At 47.2% G+C, this 18,811-nt stretch overlaps 1 protein-coding gene across 1 annotated transcript in view; it reads right to left on the bottom strand.

The window, feature by feature from the left end:
- Positions 1-18,811, bottom strand: part of SLIT1 (slit guidance ligand 1) — a 615,356-nt gene that overhangs the window by 107,069 nt on the left and 489,476 nt on the right. The window contains exons 22-23 of the mRNA XM_089662084.1: positions 16,638-16,706; positions 5,116-5,187 (exon numbers count right to left, since the gene is read on the bottom strand). Of these exons, the coding sequence (XP_089518210.1) occupies positions 5,116-5,187; positions 16,638-16,706 (141 nt within the window). The remainder of the gene's footprint in view (positions 1-5,115; positions 5,188-16,637; positions 16,707-18,811) is intronic.

Raw genomic sequence — 18,811 nt, 5'->3', positions numbered from 1 at the left:
CCTATGATCATCAGCTCCATCTAGTGGCGGTAATGCAGTAATGTTCCTATACATTTCCTATGACCATCAGCTCCATCTAGTGGCCGTAATGCGGTATTTTTCTTATACATTTCCTATGATCATCAGCTCCATCTAGTGGCCATAATTCAGTATTTTTACTATACAGTCCCTATGATCATCAGCGCCATCTAGTGGTCATAATGCAGTAATGTTCCTATACATTTTCTATGATCATCAGCTCCATCTAGTGGTCATAATGCAGTAATGTTCCTATACATTTCCTATGATCATCAGCTCCATCTAGTGGTCATAATGCAGTAATGTTCCTATACATTTCCTATGATCATCAGCTCCATCTAGTGGCCATAATGCAGTATTTTCTTATACATTTTCTATGATCATCAGCTCCATCTAGTGGCCATAATTCAGTATTTTTACTATACAGTCCCTATGATCATCAGCTCCATCTAGTGGCCATAATATAGTATTTTTCTTATACATTTCCTATGATCATCAGCTCCATCTAGTGGCCATAATTCAGGATTTTTCCTATACATTTCCTATGATCATCAGCTCCATCTAGCGGCCATAAATATAGTATTTTTCTTATACATTTCCTATGATCATCAACTCCATCTAGTGGCCATAATACAGTAATGTTCCTATACATTTCCTATGATCAACAACTCCATCTAGTGGCCATAATACAGTATTTTTCTTATACATTTCCTATGATCATCAGCTCCATCTAGTGGCGGTAATGCAGTAATGTTCCTATACATTTCCTATGACCATCAGCTCCATCTAGTGGCCGTAATGCGGTATTTTTCTTATACATTTCCTATGATCATCAGCTCCATCTAGTGGCCATAATTCAGTATTTTTACTATACAGTCCCTATGATCATCAGCGCCATCTAGTGGTCATAATGCAGTAATGTTCCTATACATTTCCTATGATCATTAGCTCCATCTAGTGGCCATAATGCAGCACTGTTCCTATACATTTCCTATGATCATTAGCTCCATCTAGTGGCCATAATACAGTATTTTTTCTATACATTTCCTATGATCATCAGCTCCATCAAGTGGCCATAATTCAGTATTTTTCCCATACATTTATTACAATCATTAGCTCTATCTAGCAGCCATAATGCAGTATTTTCCTATACATTCCCTTTGATCATCAGCTCCATCTAGTGGTCGTAATGCAATATTTTTCCTATACTTTTCCTATGATCATCAGCTCCCTCTAGTGGCCATAATGCAGTATTGTTCTTATTCAATATTGCCACTAGTTGGAGCTGGTGACAGCACAAGATAAGTATACATTTCCTATGACCATCAGCGCCATCTTGTGGAAATAATGCAGTGTTTTTCCTATACATTTCCTATGATCATTAGCTCCATCTAATGGCCATAGTGCAGTATTTTTTCCACACATTTATTACAATCATTAGCTTTATCTACTGGCCATAATGCCGTATTTTTCCTATACAGTTCCTATGACCATCAGTTCCATCTAGTGGCCATAACAGTATTGTCCTTATTCAATATTGCCACTAGCTGGAGCTGGTGAATGTACAAGATAAGTATACATTTCCTATGATCAGCAGCTCCATCTAGTGTCCATATTGCAGTATTTTTCTGATTCGATATGGCCACCACCTGGATCTGGCGACCATACCAATTTATTATACATTTTCTATGGCCATCAGCTCCAAATAGCAGCCATAATTCAGTATTTTTCCTATACATTTCCTATGACCATCAGCACCATCTAGTGGCCATAATCCAGTACTTTTCCTGTACATTTATTACAATCATCAGCTCCATCTAGTGGCCATAATGCAGTGTTTTTCCTATACATTTCCTATGACCATCAGCACAACTAGTGGTCATATTGCAGTATTTTTTCTATACATTTTCTATGATCATAATCTCCCCAGTCTCCCCCACAAGTGCTCTCTGCTCCTCCTCTTCTCCATGCTCCACCATAGGAAGCCACACGTGTGGATTTAATCCTAAGCTCGGCTGTGTGAGTCCATAGAAGCACACAATGCGGCTCAGCCCCATGTTCACAGGCTTTGACTGACAGCGGCAATAACCAATGGCTCCCACTGCTTCCTCCATGTCCACTGAGGAAAGAGAGAGAGTTGTGCTTCTGCTCTCAGGGCGCGGCGCTGGATTGGGATCGGGTTCAGGTAAGTATTTGATGGGGGGGGACATAATGTCGACCACATCCATGTAATATACCCGGGTATAATCCCCATCTGTACTACAGAGAACATTCCTGTCTTCACAAAGAAGGCCTTCATATGAAGCTCAACACGTTTCAGGGCCAGGGTGAACATGCCAAATTGCCCCCCCCCCCAGGATGTATGAGAATTATTTGTCAGCAAAAATCCTCTTCCACCCAAAAACAAAAATCGAGCACTAATCTGCATGCTTACACCTGAGCATAAATTCCCCCTCCTCCCAGTACACATGTTCCCCCTGCTGAAACCCCCCTCCCAGCACAAATCTTTACTCAAACCCTCTCTCGACATATGCCCCCATCCATAAATCCCCCCCAAAACAATTTACCCTCCTAGCACAAATCCTCTGCCCCTCAAAATTTCCCCTCCGAGCACAAATCCCCCCCCCCCCACTCCAAATCCCCTCTCTCAATTCCCCATTCTAGCACAAATTTCCTCCCCCCCCCACCAGATTACCTTTTCTATCAGAAACCCCAAAAATCCCCCTCCTAGCACAAAGCCTCTTCCCCTATCCCCCCCCAACACAAATCACCCCAAATCGCCACTCCCCGAATTTTCCCTCCTAGAACAACTCTTACCCTCTGCTGCCCCTCATATTCTCCATCCTAGCACAAATCCTCCCCCCAAAAAAGTTTCCAAACCTTAGCACAATTCCCCCCTCCCTCCCCAGCATATCGCCTTTTCTATCACAAACCCCAAAAATCCCCCTCCTTGCACAAATCCTCTTCCCCTATCCCCCCTCCCAACACAAATCACCCCAAACCACCCCTCCCCCAATTTCCCACCCTAGCACAAATCCTCCCCCCAAAAAAGTGTCCCTTCCTAGCACAAATCCCCCCTCCCTCCCCACTATATTATCTTTTCTATCACAAGCTCCAAAAATCCCCCCTCCTAGCACAAATCCTCTTCCCCTATCCCCCCTCCCAACACAAATCACCCCAAACCACCATTCTCCAAATGTCCCCTCTTAGAACAATTCTTACCCCCTGCTGCCCCTCAAATTCCCCTTCCCAGCACAAACTCCCCTCCCCCAATTCCCCATCCTAGCACAAATCCTCCCCCACAAAATGTTTCCCTCCCTAGCACAAAACCCCCCTCCCTCCCTACCATATTACCTTTTCTAGCACAAACCCCACAAATCCCCCCTCCTAGCACAAGTCCTCCCCCCCCCAACACAACTCACTCCAAATCACCATTCTCAAAATGTCCCCTCCTAGAACAATTCGTACCCCCTGCTGCCCCTCAAATTCCCCTTCCCAGCACAAATTCCCCTCCTCCAATTCCCCACCCTAGCACAAATCCTCCCCCCAAAATGTTTTCCCTCCTAGCACAAATCCCCTTATCCCTCCCCACCATATTACCTTTTCTATCACAAACCCCACAAATTCCCCCTCCTAGCACAAATCCCCCCCCCCAACACAATTCACTCCAAATCACCATTCCTAAAATTTACCCTGCTAGAACAATTCTTACCCCAATACCCCTCACATTCCCCTTCCCAGTACAAATTCCCCTCCCCCAATTCCCCCCTCCTAGCACAAATCCTCTTCCACTATCCCCCCTCCTAACACAAATCACTACAAATCACCAGTCTCCAAATTTACCCTCTTAAAACAATTCTTACCCCCTGCTGCCCCTCAAATTCCCCCTTCTGACACAAATCCCACCCCCCAATCATCTCATGGTGCTCCCCCCACCTCACATGATACCACAGTGCCCAGGGCATCCGCCCCTCCTGCTCACCCCTTGTCCCAGCCCTGGATATGGTCACTACTATGTCCTTTGTACAATAAATTAGGCTTTTTTCTGGTGTATTTTCTCTTTTGTTGGCTTTGCTGACTACCTGTATGACCTCCTACAGTCCCTTTGTTACAAAATGCTTTGTGTTCTATATATTGGTGGGATGTGGGCATGATACCATGGTATCTTCTTCCTTTATCCAACAATTTCTAGTTCCTCAAGGAATTCGGAGCCCCAGACTGCTCAGAACTATCCCAGACACAGCGTACTAAGACTGACCAAGACTCCTCCTTGGACTCACAAAGTTAAATATATATACTGTATATGGCCAGACTGATATACTGTGCTGTATATATGAGGTGGCATCAAAAGATACTTCAAGACTAGTTTTGTAACATGCCAACAGATGGCAGCACAAGGCTGCATGCACCGTCACAGGGAGCACCGACCTTCATAAGTACATCGTCCTGTGTACGTTGGGAGCTGTGCAACTGGTGCTATTCATGTGTGTTATCATGTTGGCATCAGGAACAGCAAGTTAGAACAGAGGTGAAATTCTGTGTGAAACCGGGCAAATCGCTGGATCTTTGCAGTATTGTCAACAGGGTGACCTTTGAGCTGGATCTTCATCTTCGGGAAGAGGGCTTTTTGGGGGGTTGAGCACGTTGAAGGTCTTCCTGATCTCTTGTCGTCTTCCAGTGATGTTCTTCAGCTCTTGAAGCTGGCATGCCAATCAAAATGCCTCGAAAGGCTCATTGCAGCATCGCCGTAAACTTGCCGGGTCATGTCAAACATCTCGGTGGCAGATTTGCCCAGTTTCATGCAGAATTTCACCTTTGCTCTAACTTGCTGTCCATGATGACATAGCAGACTTGGTAACACAGGTGGTCAGAACTGCACCAGTTGCACAGGTCCCGATGTACACAGGACGATGTCTATTGGCACACTGACTTATGAAGATTAGTGCTCCCTGTGACTGTGTGCAGCGTTGCGCTGTCATCTGTTGGTGTGTTACAAAACTAGTCTCGAAACTCTTTGATCCCACCTCGTATGACCTGACTTTTAGAAGACCTGATAGGTAATGAACATGTCATCTGTGTCTCCAGACGTGAACTTACAATGTGGTGAGTTGACTCATGTTGGTAAATGACGAATTGCTGAGGGAGCTGATCTTGTTGTTGCTCAGGTCTCTGTAAAATCCAAGAAATTGGCACAATTAGTAACATTCCCACAACATACCTTTATTACATGAGAAACAATGTTGCAGAATATCAGTGTGAGGGTAACGAGGTCCGGAGCTCAGCTTCCAGAAGATATAGAAGCCCTCCAGGCCCATCCATTACGTCTTCCGTCAGCCCCCCATTCACACCTGACTCATCGCCGAAGGGTGACCACGCTCGAGAGGAAGAATTATTATTATTATACAGGATTTATGGCGCCAACAGTTTGCTCAGCGCTTTACAATATAACTGGAGACAATACAGCAACAATACAGTTCAATACAAGAGGGATAGGAGGGCCCTGATCCTGGGAGCTTACAATCTAGGAGGGAGGGGCTGGTGGTAGAAAAGGTCGTAACTGCGGGGATGGACTGGTTGGAAGAGTAGAAGATTCCATTATTAGCTGAGGACAGGATAGGCTTCCTTGAAGAGATCGGTTTTCAGAGATCATCTAAAAGTGAGCAGAGTAGGCGATAGTCTGATAAATTGGGGTAGAGAGTTCCAGAGGATGGGGGAAGCTCTGAAAAAGTCCTGGAGACAAGCGTGGGAGGAGGAGACAAGGAAGCTAGAGAGCAGGAGGTCTTGCAAGGAGCGGAGAGGACAGTTTGGGTGATATTTGGAGACAAGAGAGGTGATGTAATTTAGGGCGGAGTTATAAATGGCTTTATACGTTATTGTTAATGTTTTGAATTTTATCCATTGGGCAATGGGAAGCCAGTGGAGGGATTGGCAGAGAGGGGTGGAGGACACTGAGTGGAGGTCAGTGGAGGGATTGGCAGAGAGGGGTGGAGGACACTGAGTGGAGGCCAGTGGAGGGATTGGCAGAGAGGGGTGGAGGACACTGAGTGGAGGTCAGTGGAGGGATTGGCAGAGAGGGGTGGAGGACACTGAGTGGAGGCCAGTGGAGGGATTGGCAGAGAGGGGTGGAGGACACTGAGTGGAGGCCAGTGGAGGGATTGGCAGAGAGGGGTGGAGGACACCGAGTGGAGGCCAGTGGAGGGATTGGCAGAGAGGGATGGAGGACACTGAGTGGAGGCCAGTGGAGGGATTGGCAGAGAGGGGTGGCAGATACAGAATGGTTAGTAAGGTGGATGAGTCTGGCAGCAGCATTCATGATAGACTGAAGAGGGGATAGCCTGCGATGAGGTCGGCCAATGAGGAGGGGGTTACAATAGTCAAGGTAAGGTATATAACAAGGGAGTGAATAAGTTGCTTAGTGGTTTCCGAGGTTAGGAACGGGCGTATCTTGGAGATGTTGCGGAGGTTGGAGATGTTGCGGAGGTTGGAGATGTTGCGGAGGTTGCAGATGTTGCGGAGGTTGCAGATGTTGCGGAGGTTGCAGATGTTGCGGAGGTTGGAGATGTTGCGGAGGTTGGAGATGTTGCGGAGATGAAGTCTACAAGATTTGGACAGTGATTGGATTTGGGGCTGAAAGGACAGATGGGAGTCCAGGATTACACCTAGTACCCTGGCATGAGGGGAGGGACTGATGGCTGTATTATTGAACTTGATGGAGAAGTTGGGGGAGGGGGCACGGGATGGGGGGAATACTAAGAGCTCAGTTTTGGAAAGATTGAGTTTGAGGAAGTGAAGCGACATCCATGCCAATATGTCACTTAGTAGGTTAGTAACGCCATCAATGGGCCCGTTCGCACCTGAGTGTTGGGTTGTCACCTGTCATGTGAAGTTCAGAAAAGTCCATGAGGATCTTTTGGGCAGAATTTTGGACCCACAGACTTTAATGGGAGACCCTGAAAAATGCACATCTTATCCATATCTTCAGGCGCCCGCCATTTAGAAGTCTATGGGGCCAAAAATACGCAATTCTGCTCCGGCCCTACAAGTCATGGGAAAACTGCCTCACAAATCACCAGACTATGCTCACTAGTGATGGGCCAAACACCCCTGCTGTTTGGTTGGCGGTCGAGCATTCGAACATGACCAAAGTTTGACCAGAGGGGACAATTCACTAAGCGGTATCTTACCACATCTGAGTACGCGGTAAGATATCACACTGCTACTAAAAACATTCTTTCAGGTTCCCCGCTGACAGCTGAATGTAAAAAGAATTGCCGGCAAATCCACATGGGGTCCCCCCCCATCCATACCAATCCCTTCGGGTCTGGTATGGATTTTGAGGGGAACCCGCATGCCAAAACTTAAACAAAAATGGTGTGGGGTCCCCCCCAAAATCAATACCAGACCACCAGATTGAACTTACATTGGACTCAAACATCTAACCCAACAATAAAGCTCACACTCAAGAGACGATTGGGGCTCAGTGGTGGAGATGCCCGGCAATGTTTCATACTTTCTGTTTGTTGTAAACCTCAGACATGAAATCTGAACAAAGCCTAGCCCTCCATAGTGTGCACTTGTCTCAGTCCAGAGCGTGTCAGTTCTATCTGCTGCCTCCTTCCTCTGCTATCAGCATGAGCTGCTTCTGGTGGGTTTTCTTGACACCAAGAGATACAAAGGTGACAGGGCAGGGAGCTTCAGCACACAACCTGTGATTGACAGCCTCAGCTCTGGTCCTGTGTGCTGTGTGAAGGGGGGAGTGTGTCCTTTATTTCCAATCAGCTCTCACTGAGCTCTGCAGAGTGTGACCACAGCTCCCCACCCCCTGCTTTCTGAAAGCTATATAAATTCTGCATTTTGAATGGATGTAGAGAAGAGAGGGCAGCAGGTAAACGGGTACAATTTATGTAGGAGGATTTGTTTTATCTTTGTGTATCACCTGAAGCCAGTCACTTCACTGAGTATATGGAAGGTTTACAATCACTTTACGCAAATTCAGATAACATGGCCTCATGGACACTGGACGCTTGGCCATCTCTTCTAGATGCCTTCCTCCTGGCAGCGGCGTTTTGGCAGAAGAAAACAACTGATGCTTGAAAATGTGTGTAACGCATTTAGGCTTGTCAAGTGCTTGGGCATCAATTCATTTCATTGGCCAGAACAATCATTTCAATATAATCTGTCCAGAGCCTCTCCCATCCTCCAGGAATCCCTTCCCTAATCTGTCCAGAGCCTCTCCCATCCTCCGGAAGTCCCTTCCCTAATCTGCCCAGGGCCTCTCCCATCCTCTAGAAGCCCCCTCCCTAATCTGCCCAGAGCCTCTCCCATCCTCCAGAAGTCCCTTCCCTAATCTGTCCAGAGCATCTCCCATCCTCCAGAAGTCCCTTCCCTAATCTGTCCAGAGCCTCATCCATCTTCCAGAAGTCCCTTCCCTAATCTGCCCAGAGCCTCTCCCATCCTCCAGAACTCCCTATCCCAATATGTCAAGAGCATCTCCCATCCTCTGGGAACTCCCTTCCCTAATCTGTCCAGAGCCTCTCCCATCCTCCAGAAGTCCCTTCCCTAATCTGTCCAGAGCCTCATCCATCCTCCAGAAGTCCCTTCCCTAATCTGTCCAGAGCCTCATCCATCCTCCAGAAGTCCCTTCCCTAATCTGTCAGAGCCTCTCCCATCCTCCAGAACTCCCTATCCCAATATGTCCAGAACCCTTCCCATCCTCCGGAACTCCCTTCCCCAATCTGTCCAGAGCCTTTCCCATCCTCCAGGACTCCCCACCCCAATCTGTCCAGAGCCCTTCCCATCTTCCGGAACTCCCTACGCCAGTTAGTCCAGCCAAAAGTGCTGACTAGGCAGAAGTGATAACCATTTAGCCATTGTGATGCCCATTAGCGTTTAGGGGCATTTTCCTGCATTTTTCCACGTTTGCGTTTTTTCTTTACTAAAGAAAATGTTTTTTAAAAAAGGCCAAAAAAATGCCTGTTTGCAGCGTTTTACCACGTTTTTCAGCTAAAACACTCCTCTAGAAACCCACTAGTCCTGTGTTTTTTTCCAGCCAAAAAAATGTTGATTACAATCTATGTGTGCATGGACACATGCTGGGGGGTTTACTAGCTGTAGAAAAAAAATGTCAAAAGCCAAAAAACGTTGATTCCAGTCTCTGTGTGTGTATGGACACCGAGAATAACACGCTGGGGAGTTTACTGGCTGTAGAAAAAAACATCAAAAGCCATAAACAGCCGCTATAAAAACATCCCGTGTGCATGAGGACTAACTATGTAACAAGCAGCTGAGATCTGCAGTAGTCACACAACACACAAATGATGAAAATAGTTCCATGAAAATGAAATGAATACTGGGCTCTACAAAGTCCGGACGGGATATCCAATGACAACGCCCAGGGTGGGGGGAGGAGGAGAGATATTACTTTTCAATGATAACAAAGGAAACAAAGGGTTGGGATTTCGGGGAGAGAGAGAGAGGTCAGCATAATAAAACAATGTATTCAGCTTCACAATGCCTTATCATTGGAGAATCACAAATAAAGGAATCCAGACACACACATAATGAGGCCATAAACCAGAGATAGGATCTGGTAGTCACAGTGTTCATGAGAGATGATATTACATGAATAATGCACATGGCGGAGATCTAAACACATTGGTTACATTTCTGGGAATCATCTGGTTTTGCTTTGACGATCTATGAGCACTAAAGAGAGAAAACAATTTAAAGTGAACCTGCACTTTGCCCATGTAGGTTCCTTTTATTAAGTTACATAGTTGGTAAGGGTTGGATAAAGACACCGGTCCATCCAGTTGCACCTGCGCTTTGCCCATGTAGGTTCCTTTTATTAAGTTACATAGTTGGTAAGGGTTGGATAAAGACACCGGTCCATCCAGTTGCACCTGCGCTTTGCCCATGTAGGTTCCTTTTATTAAGTTACATAGTTGGAAAGGGTTGGATAAAGACACTGGTCCATCCAGTTGCACCTGCGCTTTGCCCATGTAGGTTCCTTTTCCTAAGTTACATAGTTGGAAAGGGTTGGATAAAGACACCGGTCCATCCAGTTGCACCTGCGCTTTGCCCATGTAGGTTCCTTTTCCTAAGTTACATAGTTGGAAAGGGTTGGATAAAGACACCGGTCCATCCAGTTGCACCTGCGCTTTGCCCATGTAGGTTCCTTTTATTAAGTTACATAGTTGGAAAGGGTTGGATAAAGACACCGGTCCATCCAGTTGCACCTGCGCTTTGCCCATGTAGGTTCCTTTTATTAAGTTACATAGTTGGTAAGGGTTGGATAAAGACACCGGTCCATCCAGTTGCACCTGCGCTTTGCCCATGTAGGTTCCTTTTATTAAGTTACATAGTTGGTAAGGGTTGGATAAAGACACCGGTCCATCCAGTTGCACCTGCGCTTTGCCCATGTAGGTTCCTTTTCCTAAGTTACATAGTTGGAAAGGGTTGGATAAAGACACCGGTCCATCCAGTTGCACCTGCGCTTTGCCCATGTAGGTTCCTTTTATTAAGTTACATAGTTGGAAAGGGTTGGATAAAGACACCGGTCCATCCAGTTGCACCTGCGCTTTGCCCATGTAGGTTCCTTTTATTAAGTTACATAGTTGGTAAGGGTTGGATAAAGACACTGGTCCATCCAGTTGCACCTGCGCTTTGCCCATGTAGGTTCCTTTTCCTAAGTTACATAGTTGGAAAGGGTTGGATAAAGACACTGGTCCATCCAGTTGCACCTGCGCTTTGCCCATGTAGGTTCCTTTTCCTAAGTTACATAGTTGGAAAGGGTTGGATAAAGACACCGGTCCATCCAGTTGCACCTGCGCTTTGTCCATGTAGGTTCCTTTTATTAAGTTACATAGTTGGAAAGGGTTGGATAAAGACACCGGTCCATCCAGTTGCACCTGCGCTTTGCCCATGTAGGTTCCTTTTATTAAGTTACATAGTTGGAAAGGGTTGGATAAAGACACCGGTCCATCCAGTTGCACCTGCGCTTTGCCCATGTAGGTTCCTTTTATTAAGTTACATAGTTGGTAAGGGTTGGATAAAGACACCGTTCCATCCAGTTGCACCTGCGCTTTGCCCATGTAGGTTCCTTTTATTAAGTTACATAGTTGGAAAGGGTTGGATAAAGACACCGGTCCATCCAGTTGCACCTGCGCTTTGCCCATGTAGGTTCCTTTTATTAAGTTACATAGTTGGTAAGGGTTGGATAAAGACACCGGTCCATCCAGTTGCACCTGCGCTTTGCCCATGTAGGTTCCTTTTCCTAAGTTACATAGTTGGAAAGGGTTGGATAAAGACACCGGTCCATCCAGTTGCACCTGCGCTTTGCCCATGTAGGTTCCTTTTCCTAAGTTACATAGTTGGAAAGGGTTGGATAAAGACACCGGTCCATCCAGTTGCACCTGCGCTTTGCCCATGTAGGTTCCTTTTATTAAGTTACATAGTTGGTAAGGGTTGGATAAAGACACCGGTCCATCCAGTTGCACCTGCGCTTTGCCCATGTAGGTTCCTTTTATTAAGTTACATAGTTGGTAAGGGTTGGATAAAGACACTGGTCCATCCAGTTGCACCTGCGCTTTGCACATGTAGGTTCCTTTTCCTAAGTTACATAGTTGGAAAGGGTTGGATAAAGACACCGGTCCATCCAGTTGCACCTGCGCTTTGCCCATGTAGGTTCCTTTTATTAAGTTACATAGTTGGTAAGGGTTGGATAAAGACACTGGTCCATCCAGTTGCACCTGCGCTTTGCCCATGTAGGTTCCTTTTCCTAAGTTACATAGTTGGAAAGGGTTGGATAAAGACACCGGTCCATCCAGTTGCACCTGCGCTTTGCCCATGTAGGTTCCTTTTCCTAAGTTACATAGTTGGAAAGGGTTGGATAAAGACACCGGTCCATCCAGTTGCACCTGCGCTTTGCCCATGTAGGTTCCTTTTATTAAGTTACATAGTTGGAAAGGGTTGGATAAAGACACCGGTCCATCCAGTTGCACCTGCGCTTTGCCCATGTAGGTTCCTTTTATTAAGTTACATAGTTGGTAAGGGTTGGATAAAGACACCGGTCCATCCAGTTGCACCTGCGCTTTGCCCATGTAGGTTCCTTTTATTAAGTTACATAGTTGGTAAGGGTTGGATAAAGACACCGGTCCATCCAGTTGCACCTGCGCTTTGCCCATGTAGGTTCCTTTTCCTAAGTTACATAGTTGGAAAGGGTTGGATAAAGACACCGGTCCATCCAGTTGCACCTGCGCTTTGCCCATGTAGGTTCCTTTTATTAAGTTACATAGTTGGAAAGGGTTGGATAAAGACACCGGTCCATCCAGTTGCACCTGCGCTTTGCCCATGTAGGTTCCTTTTATTAAGTTACATAGTTGGTAAGGGTTGGATAAAGACACTGGTCCATCCAGTTGCACCTGCGCTTTGCCCATGTAGGTTCCTTTTCCTAAGTTACATAGTTGGAAAGGGTTGGATAAAGACACTGGTCCATCCAGTTGCACCTGCGCTTTGCCCATGTAGGTTCCTTTTCCTAAGTTACATAGTTGGAAAGGGTTGGATAAAGACACCGGTCCATCCAGTTGCACCTGCGCTTTGTCCATGTAGGTTCCTTTTATTAAGTTACATAGTTGGAAAGGGTTGGATAAAGACACCGGTCCATCCAGTTGCACCTGCGCTTTGCCCATGTAGGTTCCTTTTATTAAGTTACATAGTTGGAAAGGGTTGGATAAAGACACCGGTCCATCCAGTTGCACCTGCGCTTTGCCCATGTAGGTTCCTTTTATTAAGTTACATAGTTGGTAAGGGTTGGATAAAGACACCGTTCCATCCAGTTGCACCTGCGCTTTGCCCATGTAGGTTCCTTTTATTAAGTTACATAGTTGGAAAGGGTTGGATAAAGACACCGGTCCATCCAGTTGCACCTGCGCTTTGCCCATGTAGGTTCCTTTTATTAAGTTACATAGTTGGTAAGGGTTGGATAAAGACACCGGTCCATCCAGTTGCACCTGCGCTTTGCCCATGTAGGTTCCTTTTCCTAAGTTACATAGTTGGAAAGGGTTGGATAAAGACACCGGTCCATCCAGTTGCACCTGCGCTTTGCCCATGTAGGTTCCTTTTCCTAAGTTACATAGTTGGAAAGGGTTGGATAAAGACACCGGTCCATCCAGTTGCACCTGCGCTTTGCCCATGTAGGTTCCTTTTATTAAGTTACATAGTTGGTAAGGGTTGGATAAAGACACCGGTCCATCCAGTTGCACCTGCGCTTTGCCCATGTAGGTTCCTTTTATTAAGTTACATAGTTGGTAAGGGTTGGATAAAGACACTGGTCCATCCAGTTGCACCTGCGCTTTGCACATGTAGGTTCCTTTTCCTAAGTTACATAGTTGGAAAGGGTTGGATAAAGACACCGTTCCATCCAGTTGCACCTGCGCTTTGCCCATGTAGGTTCCTTTTATTAAGTTACATAGTTGGAAAGGGTTGGATAAAGACACCGTTCCATCCAGTTGCACCTGCGCTTTGCCCATGTAGGTTCCTTTTATTAAGTTACATAGTTGGAAAGGGTTGGATAAAGACACTGGTCCATCCAGTTGCACCTGCGCTTTGCCCATGTAGGTTCCTTTTATTAAGTTACATAGTTGGAAAGGGTTGGATAAAGACACCGGTCCATCCAGTTGCACCTGCGCTTTGCCCATGTAGGTTCCTTTTCCTAAGTTACATAGTTGGTAAGGGTTGGATAAAGACACTGGTCCATCCAGTTGCACCTGCGCTTTGCCCATGTAGGTTCCTTTTCCTAAGTTACATAGTTGGTAAGGGTTGGATAAAGACACTGGTCCATCCAGTTGCACCTGCGCTTTGCCCATGTAGGTTCCTTTTCCTAAGTTACATAGTTGGTAAGGGTTGGATAAAGACACTGGTCCATCCAGTTGCACCTGCGCTTTGCCCATGTAGGTTCCTTTTTTAAGTTACATAGTTGGAAAGGGTTGGATAAAGACACCGGTCCATCCAGTTGCACCTGCGCTTTGCCCATGTAGGTTCCTTTAATTAAGTTACATAGTTGGTAAGGGTTGGATAAAGACACCGTTCAATCCAGTTGCACCTGCGCTTTGCCCATGTAGGTTCCTTTTATTAAGTTACATAGTTGGAAAGGGTTGGATAAAAACACCATCCAGTTCAACCTGTGCGGGTGGGTTTATGCCAATAATAATTCCCATATCCCTCTATGTTGTGTTCTCTAAGATGCTCATCAAATAGTTTTTTTTTTTTAATCTTTTGACACCACTGATTGTGGAAGGGAGTTGCACATCCTTACCGCTCTAACAATAAGGGCTGGTTTACACTTGCTTCAAAACGTGGTATTGGACGCATTCTTTTAAAATGCTCTGAATGCCAGTCAAAGCCCCTGTCACTAAATAAAATGGTTACTTTATAGTAACGTTCACATGTTCCGTTTGCTTCAAAAATGATTCCCCGTGTCACTTTCTTGGTGCTTTCAAGCGTCTTCAAAACCTCCATAGCAGTCTATGACAATGCTCACTAACAGCACCTGCAGCATTTGAGGGGCTTTTATTCAGAGTTAGCTGTGCTTTGTTTTGGAGGTATTGCAGGTATGAGATATCCCAGGATGTACTGGGAAACCAACAATCGAACCGCAAAGATGTCATCAGCAATCACTTCATGTGTATATATAGTTACATAGTTATATAGTCTGGTTGAAAAAAGTTCATCCAGTTCAACCATTAAAAAAAAAAGTTATAATCCTACACCCACAGTTGATCCAGAGGAAGGCAAAAAAAAAAAAACCCAGCAAAGAAAAATCCAATTTGCTCCTGCAGGGAAAAAAATTCCTTCCTGATCCCCCGAGAGGCAATCGAATATTCCCGGGATCAACTTTCCCTATAAATATATATTTTGAGAGTGCCTGGTGCAGACGTCACATCTTGTGTGCAGAATGAAGCAGCAGGAAGGTGAGCGGGGTCTGGACCAGAGCAACTAGCAGACCACACACCTGGTGTGCAATATTAGGATGTTATTGTGAAGGTGAGCGAGAGGACTAAGTGACAGAGGATCAGCAGAGCTGGGGGACCAGAGCAGGAGAAACTAGCAAATGTGATGCGCAAAGTGGGAGCAATATAGCAGGGGGTGAGCAGGGACTGCAAATAGAGACTGATCAGCAAACCAGAGGGTCAGCAGAGCTGGGGTTTACTACGGAGTGGGGATCAGCAGAGCTGGGGGTTACTACTGAGCAAGGGATCAGCAGAGCTGGGGGTTACTACTGAGCGGGGGATCAGCAGAGCTGGGGGTTACTACTGAGTGGGGTATCAGCAGAGTTGGGAGTTACTACTGAGCGGGGGATCAGCAGAGCTGGGAGTTACTACTGAGTGGGGGATCAGTAGAGCTGGTTACTACTGAGTGGGGGATCAGTAGAGCTGGTTACTACTGAGCGGGGGATCAGTAGAGCTGGTTACTACTGAGCGGGGGATCAGCAGAGCTGGGGGTTACTACTGAGCAATGGATCAGCAGAGCTGGGGGTTACTACTGAGCGGGGGATCAGCAGAGCTGGGGGTTACTACTGAGCGGGGTATCAGCAGAGCTGGGGGTTACTACTGAGCGGGGGATCAGCAGAGCTGGGGGTGACTACTGAGCAGGGGATAAGCAGAGCTGGGGGTGACTACTGAGCAGGGGATAAGCAGAGCTGGGGGTTACTACTGAGTGGGGATCAGCAGAGCTGGGGGTTACTACTGAGTGGGGATCAGAAGAGCTGGGGGTTACTACTGAGCAGGGATCAGGAGAGCTGGGGGATACTACAGAGCAGGAGATCAGCAGAGCTCAGAGTTACTACTGAGCTGGGATCAGGAGAGCTGGGGGTTACTACTGAGCAGGGATCAGGAGAGTTGGGGGTTACTACTGAGTGGGGATCAGCAGAGCTGGGGGTTACTACTGAGTGGGGATCAGGAGAGCTGGGGGATACTATGGAGCAGTGGATCAGGAGAGCTGGGGGATACTACGGAGCAGTGGATCAGCAGAGCTGGGAGTTACTACTGAGCGGGGATCAGCAGAGCTGGGGGTTACTACTGAGCGGGGATCAGCAGAGCTGGGGGTTACTACTGAGTGGGGATCAGCAGAGCTGGGGGTTACTACTGAGCAGGGGATCAGCAGAGCTGGGGGTTACTACTGAGCAAGGCATTAGCAGAGCTGGGTCTTTCTACTGAGCAGGGGTGGTGGCCTAATCAGTGTTCTGCTGCTCTTTCACTGTTCAGTCAGCAGCCTGGGGGTGGAGACAGGACACCCCTCTATCCTTTCTATGATCTATAACTGTAACACAGAATGTGTTGTCATCTGCCTGGCTGTGCTGTATGGCAGGGCTGTGTAAAGTTCAGAAATGGATGGACTGTAAACAAATCCTATGGCCGGAAAACCAGTATTTCATGAGGATAACTGACCAGTGTTGTAAGTAGTCCTAAGGTCCACGGGTGGTAAGGGTAGCCCGACACAGGGATAGAGCACACATCAGTGACCTCTCCCAAGCATAGCCAGTCTGTGTTTTCTCCAACCAGCCCCCCCCCCTGACTGTTCCGTCATCCCACAGCCTGATATGTGTACGGCCGTATACTTACACCAGCTGTAAAAATTTGAATGTAGATAGTTGTGCCGGCACCATTGTGAACTGATTACCATCCAAGTATCTGCAATGGGAAAAAAAAATTGTCATTATTCAGTATTCATCTAACAGAGAAGAAACTACACATACTGTAACCATGCTAAGATTCGAAGGTAGCGCAGGGCGTGCAAGGCATCCGAGTCCCCATGTGCTTCTGATAATGTTGCTCTACGTGTCTTTGACTGCCAACTCACATCCTCTCTGCACAGAGAATTTCCTTTATGCAATGACTGCCACGGATTAATTTGTTTCTTTTAATCCTTGATTTTGAAGATATATAGATATTGTCAGAGAATAGTTGCAGGAACTCCCCCTTTCTGAGTCACTTCTTGTCTCTGCCCCCTACCCACCTCCGAGCACTGTCCCTTGGTTCCACCCCCTACCCACCTCTGAGCACTATCCCTTGGTTCCACCCCCTACCCACCTCTGAGCACCATCCCTTGGATCCACCCTCTACCCAGCTCCGAGCACCAACCCTTGGTTCTACCCTCTACCCACATCTGAGCACCGTCCCTTGGTTCAACCCCCTACCCACATCTGAGCACCGTCCCTTGGTTCCACCCCCTACCCACCTCTGAGCACCGTCCCTTGGTTCCACCCCCTACCCACCTCTGAGCACCGTCCCTTGGTTCCACCCCCTACCCACCTCTGAGCACCGTCCCTTGGTTCCACCCCCTACCCACCTCTGAGCACCGTCCCTTGCTTCCACCCCCTACCCACCTCTGAGCACCATCCCTTGTTTCCACCCCCTACCCACCTCTGAGCACCGTCCCTTGGTTCCACCCTCTACCCAGCTTTGGAGCACCGTCCCTTGGTTCCACCCCCTACCCACCTCTGAGCACCGTCCCTTGGTTCCACCCCTATGTCCCCATGTGCTTCTGATAATGTTGCTCTACGTGTTTTTGACTGCCAACTCACATCCTCTCTGCACAGAGATTTTCCTTTATGTAATGACTGCCATTAATTTGTTTCTTTTAATCCTTGATTTTCCAGATATATAGATATTGTCAGAGAATAGGTGCAGGAACTCCCCCTTTCTGAGTTACTTCTTGTCTCTGCCCCCTACCCATCTCCGAGCACCGTTCCTTGGTTTCACCCCCTACCCACCTCTGAGCACCATCCCTTGGTTCCACTCCCTACCCAAGTCCAAGCACCATCCCTTGGTTCCACTCCCTACCCACCTCCAACCACCATCCCTTGGTTCCACCCCTACCCACCTCTGAGCACCATCCCTTGGTCTCACCCTCTACCCGCCTCTGAGCACCATCCCTCGGTTTCACCCTCCACCCACCTCTGAGCACCGTCCCTTGGTTCCACCCCCTACCCACCTCTGAGCACCATCCCTCGGTCTCACCCTTTACCCACCTCTGAGCACCGTCCCTTGGTTCCACCCCCTACCCACCTCTGAGCACCATCCCTCGGTCTCACCCTTTACCCACCTCTGAGCACCGTCCCTTGGTTCCACCCCCTACGCTCCTCCACGCACCATCCCTCGGTCTCACCCCCTAACCTCCTCCAAGCACCGTCCCTTGGTTCCACTCTCTACCCACCTCTAAACACCATCCGTTGGTTCCATCCTCTACCCACCTCCAAGCACCGTCTCTTGGTTCCCCCAAGCATTGCACTGATGCCAGTGTATATACAGGGTATAGCTGACCTTTTCTCCATAGACCCTAATGGAGAAGCCACCTACTTGTAAGGGTCCTATGAACGTATACTAATTTAATTTTATATATATATATACATCATTAGTCTAAAATAACTGTCACATGACACTAAAATAGGTATAGGTAATTGGCATTGTTGAAAGTATCGGTACTCGTACTCAGGCAATTTGGTTTGTACTGAATGATGGCACACTGGAGACGAGAGCTGTCATTCACAAAGCACACCAGCTACTAATGTCATCTCTCTCCCCAGAACAGCAGATGGTTAGGTCTGGACTCAAATGTCTGCGAGGAACTACAGTAGTAGCTGATGCGTGTTGTGAATGACGGCGCTCATCTCCAGGTCACCTTCGTTTATTACAACACAAGCTGCCAGCTGCTACTCTAGTCCCTCTTCGCTAAATAGATGGCCACTGGGTCTGGGGTCAGTCTTTCCTTTCAGTACAAGGCACATGGTGGAGGA

The sequence above is a fragment of the Staurois parvus genome, unplaced genomic scaffold, assembly GCF_062004578.1.
Source record: "Staurois parvus isolate SC_StPar_1 unplaced genomic scaffold, SC_StPar_1.0 ptg001428l, whole genome shotgun sequence".
Taxonomy (NCBI): domain Eukaryota; kingdom Metazoa; phylum Chordata; class Amphibia; order Anura; family Ranidae; genus Staurois; species Staurois parvus.
This window is presented reverse-complemented; position numbering and strand designations above follow the sequence as displayed.